Genomic DNA, 16,986 nt, shown 5'->3' with positions numbered 1-16,986 from the left:
AATTTAACCCCTTGAGCTCCAAAGCCAATAATTGTTGCCGATATGAAATAAACCTAGTCAAATTTTTTTTAAGATTTTCCAAAATTTGATAGAAATTTTGATGACAAAGTGTGACCAATGAAAGGTGATGTCCATTTGGTCCAAAATTATGAAAAAATTACAGAAAAGTTCATATAAATTGGTAAAATGTTGCACTTAAAAAATTACGATCATGGGAAAAATTACAGTACTGAAAGGGTTAAAGGGATGGCTGTGTTGGCACACCTGAATCACAATGAGCAATAACCAGCCCATCTGATATTATAATAATATTACTTTTCACAATCTCCATCAGATATTGATGAATGTGCGAGTGGAATGACTACATGCATGCAGAGTTGTCGCAACACGCAAGGATCATACACATGTGTATGCAATTCAGGATATCGACTCGGAATGGACGGCCAGACCTGTTATCGTAAGTCACAAAACATTTCTCACCACAACCCTGTTCACCCATATAGGAAAAAACTCTGGTCAGGAAAGAAATGAAATCAATTTTGGTCAAGAGGTCTTTTAGGTACAATGTGTCTTAAAAGTCTTGGTGTGGTTATGCTTTAAAGGGGCAGTCCTCAATCCCTAGTTGTCGCATTAGTGGTTGTTGACACTTTCTATTTATGGGACTTATTCTACTTTAAAAGTTAGGCACAGTCAGTCAATTTGATCAGAGATAAAGCTGATAGAAAACCTGCCCCTTGAAATGATGACCAAGGGCTATACTGTATGTATCGGAACAGTGTGTATATTGTCTCCCTATCCCTGGAATAACTCATGATGTACAGTGTTTTTGCTAAGGTTGGGGAACATTGGTAAATGATTTGGGAACCTCGGTAACATTTCTACTGTCCTCTGATCTGATTGCATTGATATACCAAGGGGAACCCCGGTAAAATGACTGGGGAACCCCGGTAACATTTACCGGGGTACCGGCCTTAACAAAAACACTGATGTAACCAGACTAGTCAGAGACAACCCCAAAAATATTGATCAATATTGTCCCTGAATTGTAATGCAGTCAATCCTAGCATCATTCTCAATTGTGGTAATATATCAATCCAAAACAAGAACCCCTCTGTGATTTTCACCATGGTCATCATTGCTGTCGTGATTGTTATCATGATCATTCATCATCATCAATGTCATCATCATCATCGTTATTAGTCCCCACGGACACCGTCCGGGGGGACTTATAGGTTTGGTCATGTCCGTGCGTGTGTGCGTGCGTCCGTGCGTCCGTCTGTGCGTCCGTCCGTCCGTTCACGCAGATATCTCAGAGATGCCTGAAGCGATTTCATTCAAACTTGGTACAAGGATTACTTCATATGTCATACAGATGCACGTTGATTTGTTTTGCGGTACGATCCAATATGGCTGCCAGGCGGCCATTTTATTACAATTTTTTCATGTACAGAGCCATAATTCAGGCATGTTTCAACTGATTTTATTCAAAGTTGGTACAAGGACATTGACCAATGTCATAGATATACATGTCAATTCTTTTTGTGATACAATCCAATATGGCCGCTGTGCGGCCATTTTGTTACGATTTTTCATGTACAGAGCCATAACTCAGGCATATCTCAACCGATTTTATTCAAAATTGGTACAAGGACATTGAGCTATGTCATACATATGCACGTCAATTTGTTTTGTGATACGATCCAATATGGCCGCCAGGCGGCCATTTTATTACGATTTTTTCATGTACAGAGCCATTACTCAGGCATGTTTCTACAGATTTTATTCAAAGTTGGTACAAGGACATTGACCAATGTCATAGCTATGCACATCAATTTTTTTTGTGATACGATCCAATATGGCTGCCGTGCGGCCATTTTGTTACGATTTTTTCATGTACAGAGCCATAACTCAGGCATATCTAAACCAATTTTATTCAAACTTGGTACAAGGACATCGACCTATGTCATACATATGCACATTGACTTGTTTTGTGATATGATCCAATATGGCCGCCATGTGGCCATTTTATTACATTTTTTCATGTCCAGAACCATAACTCAGACATGTATCAAGCAAATTATTCAAAGTTGGTACAAGGAGATTGACCAATGTCATACATATGCATGTTAATTTGTTTTGTGATACGATCCAATACGGCTGCTGTGCGGCCATTTTGTTATGATTTTTCATGTGCAAAGCCATAACTCAGGCATATTTCAACCGATTTTAATCAAAGTTGGTACAAGGACATTGACCTATGTCATACATATGCACATTGATTTGTTTTGTGATTCGATCCAATATGGCCACCATGTGGCCATTTTATTACGATTTTTCATGTCCTGAACTACAACTCAGACATGTATCAAGCGAATTTATTCAAAAGTATTTTTATCACAGACCTAATGAAGAGGACTCTATCCTCTCTGAGGACCTGTAATCAAAGCACCCATTAACAAGTGGGGACTGTGTCATCAACAATGACTTATCAAATACCATTGTCATAATAATAATAATAATAATCATCATCATCAAGTGATCATGATCATCATCGACATCAATTATGATTGTGATCATTATTATCAGATCACATTGAAATGAAGAACTTGTAAGATTGGCACTGGTTGTAGTGTGAGTGGGACTGCGCCCTGAGGGGCCATGGATAATTAAGACATGAGCACAGCAAATGAAACTAAGTGCGTTTGTCCTCAACCCCCCTCCCCTAAGCGAAAGTTTGGATGTGCGAAAATCCAACCAAGCCTTATTCTGTGTCTGCATCCAGCAATCGGTAATTACGTCGCTATGAAATCACGCATACGCTAGCGAACCCACCCCCATCCCCTCTAAAATCAATCTCTGTTCAGCGCCGACTAAACAATGAAGCAACCAATAGAATGAAATGAAACAGTGTATCCAAAACAATTGTTACATTATTTTACTCGTGCACTGATTCATATGTATGTCAAAGGAATGCTGCCGTAGCGTCGGTGCCGTACTGGCCTGGTACACGCCAAACAAAGTAGCGCCATATTTTGCGATACAGAAAAACGTGTAGCGAGATGTTGCGATAGGAAAACTTGTAGTGCGATTTTTGTGCACGGTAATCGAAATACAACCAAACCTCCTCCCTCCCCCAAACACAGAAGTTGCGTTTACCGTGCACAAGTTTTAATTATCCACAGCCCCTTAGAACCTTGCCGTCTTGAACTTCTAGTAGCTGTAACTTTAGATAGAATTTTCTCACTAGTTAGTCCCCGCGGACGAAGTCCGGCGGGGACTTATAGATTGGGTCCCGTCCGTGTGTCCGTCCGTCCGTCCGTCCGTCCGTCCGTCATCAACAGTTTCTCAGACACTGCTAAACTGATTTTGTTCAAACTTGGCACAAAGGCATAGGACTATGACCTACAGATGCACGTCGATTTATTTTGTGATACGATCCAATATGGGCGCGAGGCGGCCATTTTATTGCGATTTTTCATGTCTTTGGACCATAACTCAGACATCCTTGAGCACATTCTGCTCAAACTTGGCACAAAGGCATAACATTATGGCTTTCATATCCATGTCAAATTTTATTGCGATATGTTTCAATATGGGCGCGTGGCGGCCATTTTGTTGCGATTTTTCATGTCTTTGGACCATAACTCAGACATCCTTGAGCACATTCTGCTCAAACTTGGCACAAAAGCATAACACTATGGTTTAAATATCCATGTCAAATTATTTTGCGATGTGTTTCAATATGGGTGCGTGGCGGCCATTTTGTTGCGATTTTTCATGTCTTTGGACCATAACTCAGACATCCTTGAACAGATTCTTATCAAACTTGCCACAAAGGTATAACACTATGGCTACATATCCATGTCAAATTATTTTGTGATACAATCCAATATGGCCACGAGGCGGCCATTTTGTTTGCGATTTTTCGTGTCTGTGAACAATAACTCAAAGATCCTTGTACCGATTCTGTTCAAACTTGACACAAAGGCATAACACTATGTCCTACATATGCACGTTGAATTATATTGCGATACGATCCAATATGGGCGTGAGGCGGCCATTTTGTTGCGATTTTTCATGTCTTTGAACCATAACTCAGACATCCTTGAACCGATTCTGTTCAAATTTGGCACAAAAGCAAAACATTATGCCCTTCATATGAACACCAATTTATTTCGTGATATGATCCAATATGGCTGACAGGCGGCCATTTTTTTTGCGATTTTTTCATGTCTTCAAACCATATAACTCAAACATTTTTTGAACCGATTTGGTTCAAACTTGGCACAAAGGCAAAGCACTATGGCATTATATGCATGTATCAATTAAGCTCGCGATAGGATCAAATATGGCTGCAGAACTGCCATTTTGTTGGAATTTTGCATGTCTTTGAATCGTAATTCAAAGGTCATTACACCCATTTTGTCCAAACTTGGCACAAAGATCAAGCACTATGGCATACATATACATGTCAATTTACTTTGTGACATGTTCCAATATGGCTGCCAGATTGTCATTTTTTTCCAATATTGCTGTCAGATGGTCATTTTTGGATTTTTTCATGTCTTTGAGGCTTAATCATATGCAAATATTCTTTAACCAATGTTGTTGAGACTTGGTACAAAGATAAAGTACTATGGCATACATATGCATGTCTACTAATTTGTACTATGACCCATATGGTCAATAGACAGCCATTTGATTTAAATTTTGGTGTGATTTTTTATGTCTTTGAAACATAAACATAGGTCACTATCCCTCGATGGACTGATTTTGTTCAAACGTGATACGAAGATAAAATACTATGGCTGCATTTTTGTGTACATTAATTTGTTTCATTATATGATCCGAAATGGCTGATTACAACAACATACCCGATCCCATACCATTTCGAAAATTCCACCAAACCATGTGTATAGTATGTGCCATCATGACACTGGAGGCAGTAAGGGCATCGTTATGGGTGATGTAATCAAAAGTTCCTTGAGTGGTCATTACCGGCAGAGATGAGTCATTTATTGAACGTTCCACAGATTACTTTATTATGCAAGTCACAGGCCTAATGCACCCGTTGCATCAATGTCATTCCACAGCTACCTAGACCACAGCTACCTAGACACCAAAGATTATAACAAAATGGACAAGCGGGGACTGTGTCATCAACGATGACTTGTTTTGTTTTTAATATTAACCCTTTGAGCACCAAAGTCAATTTTTGTCACCTTTAGAAAATAGACTCCAGTCAATTTTTTTCAGATTTTTGTCAAAATTTTGATAACAAACTGTAGCCAATGAAATGTGATGTCCATTTGGTCCAAAATGATCAAAAAATTACAGAAAAATTCATAAAAATTGGTAAAAATGTTACACTAAAATTTTGGTGGGAACAGTTACGGCACTCAAAGGGTTAACTATGGTACTTCTTGTTCTGCTTCCCAAGGCATGTGGAAACACAAATTGTTTAGCTTTCCAACAGTGTCTCTGCATGTAAAATGCACTGTTATTGTTAACATTTCAATTCTAGTCTGGACCAGAATTCACCTTTCAGCAATAGCTATACAGTTTACACATGTACAGGCTGAGTTGACAAGCTGATACTGTGTATCTCAACATACTTTTGCGAGTAGAACAAGAAATTGTGGTTGACATTCAAACCAAAAGTGGCGAAAAAGTTATCAAAAGTTGAAGCTTTAAGTATGACATTTCCTGGCAAATGACCAGGTTTCATGAAAAGTAGTAGAAAGTCTGTTTACGTGAGCTTCAACAAACTAGTCCGAAATCTTGACTACAGTAAAAATGTCAGACAGTATTGTAAACTATGCCTTCTGGTCAAAAAACAAGACTCCCTGATAAACCAAACACAGCAGTTCATTTGAGCGTTTGAATCACAACTTGAGTTTCCAAACCACTTTGTTTTTCTTACCAAGCCGCTATCATGCAACCTCCTTTGCAAAGGCAAAAACAACAACATAAGTGAAAGAAAACAAATTGAGTTGATTGTGTAGTGGCAGACAGATATCTCAGTCTGGCAATCAAACTCCAATAGATAACAATTAAGAGCCAGAGAAGTGTTTTCACCGGGGATCATGTCAAACCAAATGTCAGTCCCAATTATAAACAAATTTGCTTACATTAGGAATTGGAGTTTTATAATTAGCAGTCAAAACAAACTGCAAGGGTAACAGTGCTGAGATACTCTGTGTTTGTTTGATGTTTATGATTTTCAGCTGCTGAAAGTTTCCCTGTATGACCTCCAATATCAGGGTATTGTGAAAGAGTTTAGAGTCAAAATTTAAGGTAGCATGTGCCTTGAAAGTGAAAGATTAAATTTTTGCTCAAATTTTCAAGGAATCTTTGGACTGTTTTCTTTGAAAATCAAGAATAAAAATTGGGTGTCACCATTCAAATTTTTGTTCTAGAGAAAAAATTACCCAAGATTTATCGATATTTGAAATTCAAAATGGCCACCATCCCCGTGTTAATTCTATGGATATAAATAAAATTTTCAATTTACAAAAAACTTATATGATGAAAAGTTTTCTTACCCCAAGATCTTTAAAATGAACCCCCACAACAAGGTGTATCAGAATGACATTGTAAAAGTTTGAGAGTCTGAATATCTGTCCCCGAGGCGCATTCTACCTTAAGAAGATATCTCAACATTCAGGCTAAATGTGTTGAAGTGTTTATTGTGGCAACAAGAAAAGTGTGTACTTGGGGTTTTTACTGGATGTCACTGTAGCTTTGTGTTCAGATTTGATTTCATTGTCAAACTTTAAGCAGCAAGACAGTGCCCAGTGTCCCCACGGATAAAAAAAAACCTCTGCAATTCCTTCACTTAAAGCTTTGATTTGCTATAAAGGTGACAATACTTAACAATGTAGCATTGGTGAACAGCAAACCTCAACAACTGTCTGTCAATCATAAGGAGAATGATGTTTTTTTTAGATGATGAGAATGAAACAAAAGATTCTTTGACTGACAATTTAACACCACAAACCTTACCCTCTGAAAGTCTCTTTAATGTTATGATTAACTTGAAAAAATGACGTTATTATAATGTCAAATTAGAAGTCAATTTAAAAATTTGCCATGGGTGAGGCGTGCCGTAGAGGGTTACTGTTAGCAAGACAAACAATTACAGTGTCTAGACTATTGCATGACAGTGTTAAGTTGATAGACCTCAGGGTGAATGACAGAGTGTAAACCTGAGGAGAGAAAAATACAGAGAGTGTAACTGTTTACTTTGTCCTTCAGACTTTTGTATAGCAACAGTGTCTCCTTTGTTTCCATAAATTGCTGAAGTTCTTTCGTCCCTCCTCAATTCCCTCCCCTTCCCCCCTAAACTTCCCCCTCATTGATCAGCAGTCAACCTTTGTCTGCGCAAGTGTACCAGCTATTAACCCACTCAGCTGGCTGTATCATTCATTGAACTAGATATCAACAGAATTAGGCTGAATTTTTTCATTGAAAATGGAAAAAAAATCAGTAGTGTTGATAACTCTATCATTGTAGCTGTCTTCTTCTATCCGAGACAGGAAGCAAAGCATTTGAGCAATTTGTTCTAGTTTATTTTCAACAATAGAATAAAAGTTGAAATGATGGATTCGTTTGTCAAGTTTAAACTCCATTGACCATCGTCAGTTTTTTATGTCCACAAGTCCTTGTTTGTCACGTCACAGAAAAAAAGAGAGTAAAAATAGGAAGTAGTCATGATTTGCAGGATCCACATCAATTGTTAACTTCAGTTCCTTCCAGTAGTTGCTGGGGTTCTGTGATGAAAGCTGTCTGAAATTCGCTGTTTAAAATTTCAATTTGAATTTGATCGGTTGTTGAGTGGCTCAACTGTGGGAAAACGCATAGTTGTCTTTCCCATATACTATAAGAAGTGAGTCTATCTGAGAACCGTAGGGTTCTGTATCCAGCAAGATTGAACTGTAATCCCCTTTCAAGTTGTTGAAACTGGAGTATATCATGTTTTAGTGTTCACCGTGAAGTACACGTACAGACTATGACTGTGTAGTGTGTAGAGAAACGTGATCTAGCAGGGACAACAGCTCTAGCATAGACTGTTGAAGGACTATGCAGTAAGGTTGCACTGTTGGGTTTTCCTAGTTCTTATGCAACCATTGCAACACTTGGCCAGTTTTTATCAGTTTCACCCCAGGGGTAGTGCCTTAACATCTACAGACTTCACGGCCACCCAGGACGTAACAACAGACACAGATATTGTCTATCTGGAAAATGGACAGTAATCAGAAGAGACTATGGAGGTTAAATGCCCATGTATTAATCTGACAGTAACCTCAACTGATAGTGTTGTATGTTACCATAAGTGGACCTTAGAGAGACGGAGAACCTTTAAGTTATTCTGGAGATGGGTAGTTTTCAACCTTGTAAATTTTATGTCTGATCCCAGTGTGGTTGTCAATTAAATTTGCAATGGCCCTGCAGAACAATCCTGAAGATTGTTTCACATGACAGATAAAAGCCGTTAGTAAGCGGGTGGTTAATACAACTTTATAGGAATTCATGGACAGGCACTTTGTTTTGTCTTCTTTTGCACAGCAGGGTGGATCTAATCTTCTCTTTGAAGTTTGATCAGCTTTGACTTTTGATGACTTGTTCAGTAACTTTCATTCTGTGTGTAAAACAGTTTCTTGTTCTACTCTCAGAATCATGCTTAAGGGCCTAGTGATCAACTTTTTAACATAGCCTGTTATTGTTTGTAGCTGAGTTTCAGCCCATACTAGAAAGACATTGTCAGCAATTACATGTAATATAAATTGTACTGTTTGCAAGGCTATTACTTCTTAATTTATTGCATATTTGTCTCATTAAACAAATAAAAATATTATTTACAGTAAGAGTTACAGCAATCATCCCTTTAAAAGGTTTCCTATTGCTCTAATGGCTTTTTCTGTCTGTCCATTCTGTTTTTGGTCAAAGTAATGGAAGAAGAGATGGAGTGTTGATTTTGAAAATCTCCATTGATATTTAAGTATGGACTTGAGTTTTCAAAATTTTCACAGGCAGATTTAGACAGTGTATTGCAGGTTTGAAGATTTTTTCTGCAGCTACAATGACTGCACTTTTGTAAACCTGCTTCAGGAAGAAATTCTACTAGCAAGACAAAATTCTGGCTTGTAATGACTTTACAAATTTTCTTTTTCATGCAGGAATTGATATTGAGACTGTTAACTCCTGTGAAAACAACAACGGCGGATGTGCGCACAACTGTGAGCATGAGGCTGGTGGACCAGTTTGCAGTTGTAATGTTGGGTATATGCTTATGGCAGATGGAAAGGGATGTGAAGGTAAAAAACTTGTGCATGTTTTTGAGTTTTGCTACTATTTTACATGCAAATAAATCTTGTCCCTATATAAAGTGGGGATTCATCAGCGCCCTCTCAAGGCATAAAGTCAAAACCTTTGTTTTTCTTCAAGCGCATCCTGCTCAGGAGTTACTTTACAGATTTTGAAGTTTGTCATCTTTTCTTTTTACTGGAGTTCAATATTCTGATTTCAGATGTGAAAATTGATTTGTTTTATGATGAAATTATTATTTTAGAAGCTATGATGTAGTCAGAAAGTCGCTTTGGAAAGTGTTGAGTAGCGTTTAATAATGATAAAAACTGAAGCGGGATTTTTGTTCTTTTCCTGTCACAGATGAAAACGAATGTGAATTATCTAAGGCTTGTTGTGAACAGGTTTGTAACAATAACCAAGGAGGATACAGCTGTGGATGTAATGAAGGGTTCCGACTCAATACAGATGGATGCCAATGTGATGGTAAGTCTGCGTACAGATTTAAGCATTCTTAGCGTGTTTATACACAGTTCTACATTCATATGTACTGACCATGGTAATACATTCCTCAAAACCGTACCCTCGCTCAAACTTTTCTCGATGAAACTTTAAACCAACTCTGTGTAAAATCAAAAATCAAAATAAGGGATCACGATCAAAATTATGGTTAGAGAAATCACCTACCTAAAATGTGCTGATATATTAATATATTGGCATATACAGTATATTGGTATTTCAAAAACTTTAAAAAAATGTTGAATCAACATGTAATTGAAACAGAGCTGACATCACAGTAATGCAATTGTATACCATGAAGATATTTTACCATATATCTTCTATAGTATTTATCCAAAACATTTGTCGAAAAAAGTATGTCTGGTGCTCATGTGCTCATATAACGTCTTTGCAAAATATATCTACGGTAATACCACGAAACGTCATGTTCTTGCCAGAGTTTGCAGTTAGTCTGCTCTGGTGGTCATACCATTTCTGATACATGGGCTTTTTAATACTTACGTTATATTTGACAAATTAATTCTGGAAAAGAAGGCATGATTAATTGTAGAAGCCTGTTTTATTTTCAATATTTGAATTTCAAAACATAGTAGATTTCAAACATGTTGCTGCAGCAAGAGTGGAATTTTCATCAAAGGGATATTTTCAAACTCTCACAATTTTACTTTTATTTTCTGATTCTCTGACTGTTTTAATTCTTTTGGAAACCTATTACAACAAAATAAAGTAGTAAGAAATGCCAAATATGGCAGAATTTGTACAAGAAGTTTAATTTCTACATCTTTGGTTTTTTCTCTCTTGCCCATAGATGTCAATGAATGCTTAGCCAACAATGGAGGTTGTGAAGACCTGTGTGTCAATTCTGTTGGCTCACATGAATGTCAATGTCAAGGCGGATATGAGCTCCATCAAGATGGAAAACATTGTGTCTGTAAGTCATTTTGTCATATAAGCAGTTTATTTTCAGCATTGAACCTGTCTAAGTTTTCTTAACAGCCACAGAGACTTTATTAGCTTCGAAAAGAAAAACCTCCATGTTCAAACTTGATGTTGGTCATTTTTAACCCTTTGAGCACTGTAATTTTTCCCACCAAAATTTTAGTGCAAAATTTTACCAATTTTTATGAATTTTTCTGTAATTTTTGATAATTTTGAACCAAATGGTCATCACATTTTATCGGCTGCAGTTTCTTATCAAAATTTTGGCAAAAATCTTGACTGGGATATATATTTTTTAAAGGCAACAAAAATTGACTTTGGTGCTCAAAGGGTTAAAGGTAGCAGTCTCAGCAACTGTTGCAGATTCAGGAAGTTTTTTGCCATTTTACAAAACAGAAAATTTTATCTTTTAGTACTATTGATGACTACTCAGCTCGATAAATCAGTACTTACCTCTGTCATCATTGACATGAAGTTTCTGTGTCACATCTACATACACAACAATTGGCAATCTTGTAAACACTTTTCACGGAGTGGAAAAGTTTCTGCCACCAGAGATGATCAGCATTAACCTAAGTTACCATTGACGTGAATCAGAATTGTTACATCTTGGGAAGGCATCAAAGTTACCTGCAATTGCTTCAGAATTGCAGATTTCATTATCTATTTTGAGCTGTCAACAAATATCAAATATCAAACATGTTAGCCCCCATCAAACTGTACCACATATCTTCCAGCTTACTGATGGGTAGGACCATTGCCTACATTCAATGCACACAACAATATTTGTTTTGGTACAGCTGATAAAATCTTGCATGAAGACAAAAAATTTGTGTTGTCACGAGCCCTCGGACAGTTGGATCTTTATTTGGTCATCGCTGTCGCAAGAAATGTTTTTAAATATTTTGAAGATCTGTCAAACTCATGATGTTGTGTACTAATAGTGAATAGATATAACTTGTTGAAACTATTTAAGTCACTTGGAATAAAACTCTCTCTCTCTCTCTCTCTCTCTCTCTCTCTCTCTCTCTCTCTCTCTCTCTCTCTCTCTCTCTCTCTCTCTCTCTCTCTGTCACACACACACACACACACACCACACATACACACACATATCTTCCCTTTTTTCCCCCAGTTAATGAACCTGTATTACGTACAAGACCACCACCACAAGTTGGAGTTGGTGGGCCCCTCGATGAGTTCCAATATTTGAACGAATTTGATGGAAATCGTGAACTCATAGGACAACAATCACAACGTAAGACATCTTTATTTTTAGAGTTTTTTTGTTTTCAAAGCCCCAAGATATTAGTGTAAATAACACTTCAGTGACCAAAAGTGACTTTGCCGTCAAATACTATTGCACAAAATTATGAAGGAAGTTGTGAGGAAATGGTACAGTGATGCAAGAAATCTCCTCTGTCAATTTTAGAGATTGCATTTGAAAAGGTTTCAGTTCTTTTGTGAAAAAGTTGAAACATTTGTGATAGACCTTTGAGATTTGTACATTACAGTTCACAGAAAAAATGAGATAAATTTATTCCTCCAAGAAAACTTTCACATTGAAACTGATTTGTTTAACAGGTTGTGGGCCAGGTTATTTTGGACCGGACTGTGAGTTTAACTGTGACTCTTGTCTCAATGGTGGGGCATGCAAAGAGCCTGACTTTGATGGCTGTGATTGTCCTGCCGGATGGACTGGTTATCTTTGCAATGAGAGTAAGTTAAAATTCATCTTTTAATCTCTTTCAGAAAAATAATTTATTGTAACAGCTAGATCATATGTTAAGCATAGATGTTGAGTTCGCTCATAGATGTTCAGTTTGCTGTGCATTTTCACTGAAATTCCTCTCATACAAAGTTGTTAATTCTTTTGTAAATGTTGCAATCCTGGAAGGTGTTTAGTTTAGGCAACAGTGTAGCTACTATATCTTGTATTTGTAGGCTGTCAGATAGTGAAGGTATGTTTGTATGTTGCCAGACATGATGCTGTTTGTTTACTAGCTGCCATGCTACTCCATGCTTGACTAACTTTTACATGCATCACAACAGTTTTGCCCAAAGCCTTTGTTATCAATGGTACTTGTGGATGTCTGTAAAGGGAACCAAAGTATACACTAATCACACACATTCCAGCAGTGTTGAGTTCAGTAGAAGACAAATAGTAGAGTGAGCTAACACATACATCATCCACACACACTGTGCCGCACACAAGTTGTGCATAGAGAGTTTATATTTGCCGTTGAATGCACTGTAATGATGTTCTTATTGTCAAACTCCAAATCTCCAGCCTGTTCTAGTGGTACCTTTGGAAAGGCCTGCAATGAGATTTGTACGTGTCAAAATGGCGGCACTTGTGATCCTGTAAACGGTGAATGTCATTGCCCACCCAACGTCTTTGGCATTGACTGTTCCGATGGTAAGTCACTGCAGCTGTTTACTTTTGAGCTCAATCAATCAATAAATCAATCAATCAGTATATCAATCAATCAGTCAGTCAGTCAGTCAATCACAAATCTATTCAAATGATATTCTGCTTGCCTTGTAAACTTAAGTGTAATGTTTATCTCTTCTTCCCATAATTTGGTGTATACCATTATATTCTATAGGATGGTGAACCTCTACACTGGATAATGGGGTGAAAGGATTATTGTCAAAAGACAAAGTACCAATTAATCAAAAACTGAAATAATACAGAGCTGATATTTACAATATTTGACTATATGTAATGTTATTGTATGTTTTCACAGAACCTGGAACTAATCAGTATGTTCCAAATATATTTCAAGTTTTACTGAAACAAAACAAATATTTATTCCCACTGCTGAGCATGCACGTACCAATATTGTGTTGAAACTTTTGACCATCAGGTCTTAGCACATTGGCAGAAAAAGTCAGATTTCAGATTAATATACAATTATATGCATCATCTATCATGCAATACTATAACAGTCAACACAAACTCAAGTGATGGATTCATAATTTCTATTTCCTCACTTTCCTAGGGTGCCCTCCTGGTTTCTATGGCGAGGAATGTACAAGGAGATGTTTGTGCCTTGAGGGCCGCACCTGTGATCGTTATTCTGGGATGTGTGATTGTGAGCCAGGTTATTTTGGCCAGTTTTGTAATCATGGTATGTTTATCATATCTCATACTCAACACTGTTTACTTACCAGGCTTCAGTTGATCTCTAATATTTTGCCATAGGATTTGTGAATCTGTCACAAGTTTAACAAATTAATAAAATATTTTTCAATGTATGGATCATATTCGATTATCAGTAAAAGTTTTCAATTGTGTTATTGGGAAAATGTCCAAATTAGTCATTTATTGGCAATGAGAATATGTGTGGGTTGACTTTACACAATAATTTTCTGATGAAATCCTGCAGGCTCAGCTTGAATTTATGGTTAAATAATGAGTTTGTTTGCTTCTGATTCAGTCTGTCCCCCATACACATATGGTAGAAGTTGTGTTGAGGAGTGTGAATGTAACAAGGAGTATTCCAAAGGCTGTGATCCAGTCACCGGAGATTGTATCTGTAAACCTGGATATCAAGGAGCTAAGTGCAACAGAGGTAACCCATTTTGATAAAGTGTTTTGTTATGTTGTATCTCTTTTCTTTTCAAAAGTATGGGTTGTGTGAGAAGAAATTTATGAGATGAAGTGTTGTTGAGTTTATACTAGGGTAGTGCTATATTGTAGAGGAGAGAGTGTTACATTTTAGAAGGACAATGTTACATTGTTGGAGTAAAAGTTACATTGTAATGGAGAGAATGTTTTACTGCAGAGGGGAGATTGTAGAGATGAAAGTGTTACATAGTCAAGGGAAAAGTTATATTGTGGAAGTTAAAAGTTATATTGTAGAGGGATGAAAGGGGAGAGTGCCACATTCTCAAGGGGAGATTGTAGAGGTGAAAGTGTTATATTTCAGAGGGGAGAGTGTTACATTGTAGAAGGGAGAGTGTTACATTGTAGAAGTCAAAGTGGTACATTTCAGAGGGGAGAGTGTTACATTATAGAAGGGAGAAATTGTTACATTGTAGAAGTCAAAGTGGTACATTTCAGAGGGGAGAGTGTTACATTATAGAAGGGAGAATGTTACATTGTAGAAGTCAAAGTAGTACATTATAGAATGGAGAATGTTACAATGTAGAAGAGAAAGTTACATTGTAAAGGGGAGAGTGCTACATTGTCAAGGGGAGATTGTAGAAGTGAAAGTATTACATTTCAGAGGGGAGAGTGTTACATTATAGAAGGGAGAATGTTACATTGTAGGGGTGAAAGTGTAGCATTATGGAGGGGAGAATGTTATGTTGTTGCTAAAGGAATGGAGTAGGCAATGCTGGCCAATATGTAATGTCAGGTATCTTTCTCTTTGTGCCAATATACAGGCCATATTAGAAATATGCATGGCCAGTTGTTGATTCATTTTTAGAAAAAGTTTAATTTTAGAACAATGCAATGATAGGATAAGAAAGTAATGATTTCTGGTGTGTTTTCATTTCCGTAGAGTGTGACTTTGGTTACTATGGTAAGGATTGCCAATTTGAATGCAAATGCTTGGATACATCAGCCTGTAACAATGTTGATGGGGAGTGTATGAGACACTGTCCACCAGGATTTACTGGAGAAGCTTGTGAAATACGTAAGTTAAACAAACTTAGTACCATACATGTAATATCAACATGTACAAGAAGTAGACATTGGAAAGATATGAATTGTGTTGCATATTTCGAGACATTCCTTTGATTTACATGTCATTAGTATGCATGGTTCCTTAGAAAAATGGTTTCATATATCTTTTAGTGGGCCATATCAACATGCATAGTGTCATCCAGGGTGAGAATTCTGTGAATAAACATCATGATATAGCGATAAATATCTCTTTGACATCCATGAACAGGACATACCATGCACTAGTCCAAGCTGCATAGGGTTGGAGTAAGTGTTTGGTAGTTTAATTGTCCAGTCAGTGATCATCCTATAACTTCATTAGCTATCCTAATCCCTGTAAAAATATGAGGGTTTTCATCCGCTGGATAATACCACTCAGATACAGGAGGGCTACAATCATTGGTATGTGTCTTGTGGACAAATAGACGGGAAGTTACTTTGCTTTCCAAAACACCAATGTCATAGCTTACATGTTTCTTTGAAAAGATAGAAAAAGTTTTACACCCTGAACCATTTCAATTGCAGCTTGTGAGGAAGGTACCTTTGGGCCAAATTGCATTCAACGTTGCCAGTGCAGCGGGAGTCCATGCAATCCAGAGAGTGGTGTGTGTGAATGCAAAGCTGGCACAACTGGAGGCCAATGTGATCAAGGTAACATATAAAACTTGCCACTAGATGGCGCTGTCCCTAAGTAGGTGTAATGCACTCCAAGGGTCTTACAAATATTAATATAGTGAAAGCCTTTACTTTGAATTCAAGCATGCGCATTAACAAAGATGATTGACAGCCAAGTCAATCATTACCTTCACTGCAAATATTTAATCTTTGTAGCCACCATAATTTCATGTTCAGTCTTTTGTAACTGTGATCGAAAATCAAATACAATTGGCCACAATGTCATCTAGTCTTGATCACTACCTTCAAAATCTCTTCTTCTTCCACAATGCCTCTCAGGGCAGGTAGATACACACATCTTTGGCAGTTTTGTTCACAATCTAAACAACAAGGATGTTGAGAATTACAATCCTGATCATGCAAAATGGAAAGCAAATCTGATGTAATCAAATTTTGTAACTTAACTCTGAAAGTTCTAATGGTCACAATTAAAGGTTTAAATCCTTATCAATTCATGCTTTTACACATGTCTGGGCAGCATAATTTGTGCTGAATAGTTTTCTCAAGTCTACTTCTTGTTGCTTTATCATACAACACTGCACATTCAATCAATGCAATTGTAGTGATCAGTTTAACCCTCTGAGTGCCAAAGTCAATTTGAGTCACCTTTATAAAATACAGCCTAGTCAAATTTTTTCCAGTTTTTGCCAAAACTTTGATAAAAAAATGTAGCCAACGAAATGTGATGTTCATTTGGTACAAAATTATCAAAAAAATTTCACAAAAGTTCATAAATATTGGCAAAATGTTGCATTTAAATTTTGGTGGGAAAATTACAGCATTCAAAGGGTTAATAATCATCACATTTATGCTAGCCTAATAGTCTGTGAAGACAGTTATTCCCATTCTTCTGAGCTGTAAACTTTTTGGAC

At 37.1% G+C, this 16,986-nt stretch overlaps 1 protein-coding gene and 1 long non-coding RNA gene across 3 annotated transcripts in view; one reads left to right on the top strand and one right to left on the bottom strand.

Annotated features, from left to right (window-relative positions):
- Positions 1–11,333, bottom strand: part of LOC139137423 (uncharacterized) — an 84,703-nt gene extending 73,370 nt beyond the window's left edge. Inside the window, exon 1 of the long non-coding RNA XR_011553383.1 lies at positions 11,218–11,333. This is a non-coding gene — a long non-coding RNA (uncharacterized lncRNA). The remainder of the gene's footprint in view (positions 1–11,217) is intronic.
- The window catches only part of LOC139137422 (multiple epidermal growth factor-like domains protein 6), a 118,821-nt gene that overhangs the window by 84,431 nt on the left and 17,404 nt on the right, over positions 1–16,986 (top strand). For both annotated transcript variants that reach the window (XM_070705517.1, XM_070705518.1), the window contains exons 10-20: positions 335–457; positions 9,180–9,317; positions 9,670–9,792; positions 10,634–10,756; positions 11,897–12,019; positions 12,346–12,480; positions 13,052–13,180; positions 13,767–13,895; positions 14,205–14,339; positions 15,276–15,410; positions 15,965–16,090. In XM_070705517.1, the coding sequence (XP_070561618.1) occupies positions 335–457; positions 9,180–9,317; positions 9,670–9,792; positions 10,634–10,756; positions 11,897–12,019; positions 12,346–12,480; positions 13,052–13,180; positions 13,767–13,895; positions 14,205–14,339; positions 15,276–15,410; positions 15,965–16,090 (1,419 nt within the window). The remainder of the gene's footprint in view (positions 1–334; positions 458–9,179; positions 9,318–9,669; positions 9,793–10,633; positions 10,757–11,896; positions 12,020–12,345; positions 12,481–13,051; positions 13,181–13,766; positions 13,896–14,204; positions 14,340–15,275; positions 15,411–15,964; positions 16,091–16,986) is intronic.

Source organism: Ptychodera flava, chromosome 7, assembly GCF_041260155.1.
Source record: "Ptychodera flava strain L36383 chromosome 7, AS_Pfla_20210202, whole genome shotgun sequence".
Classification (NCBI taxonomy): Eukaryota; Metazoa; Hemichordata; class Enteropneusta; family Ptychoderidae; genus Ptychodera; species Ptychodera flava.
This window is presented reverse-complemented; position numbering and strand designations above follow the sequence as displayed.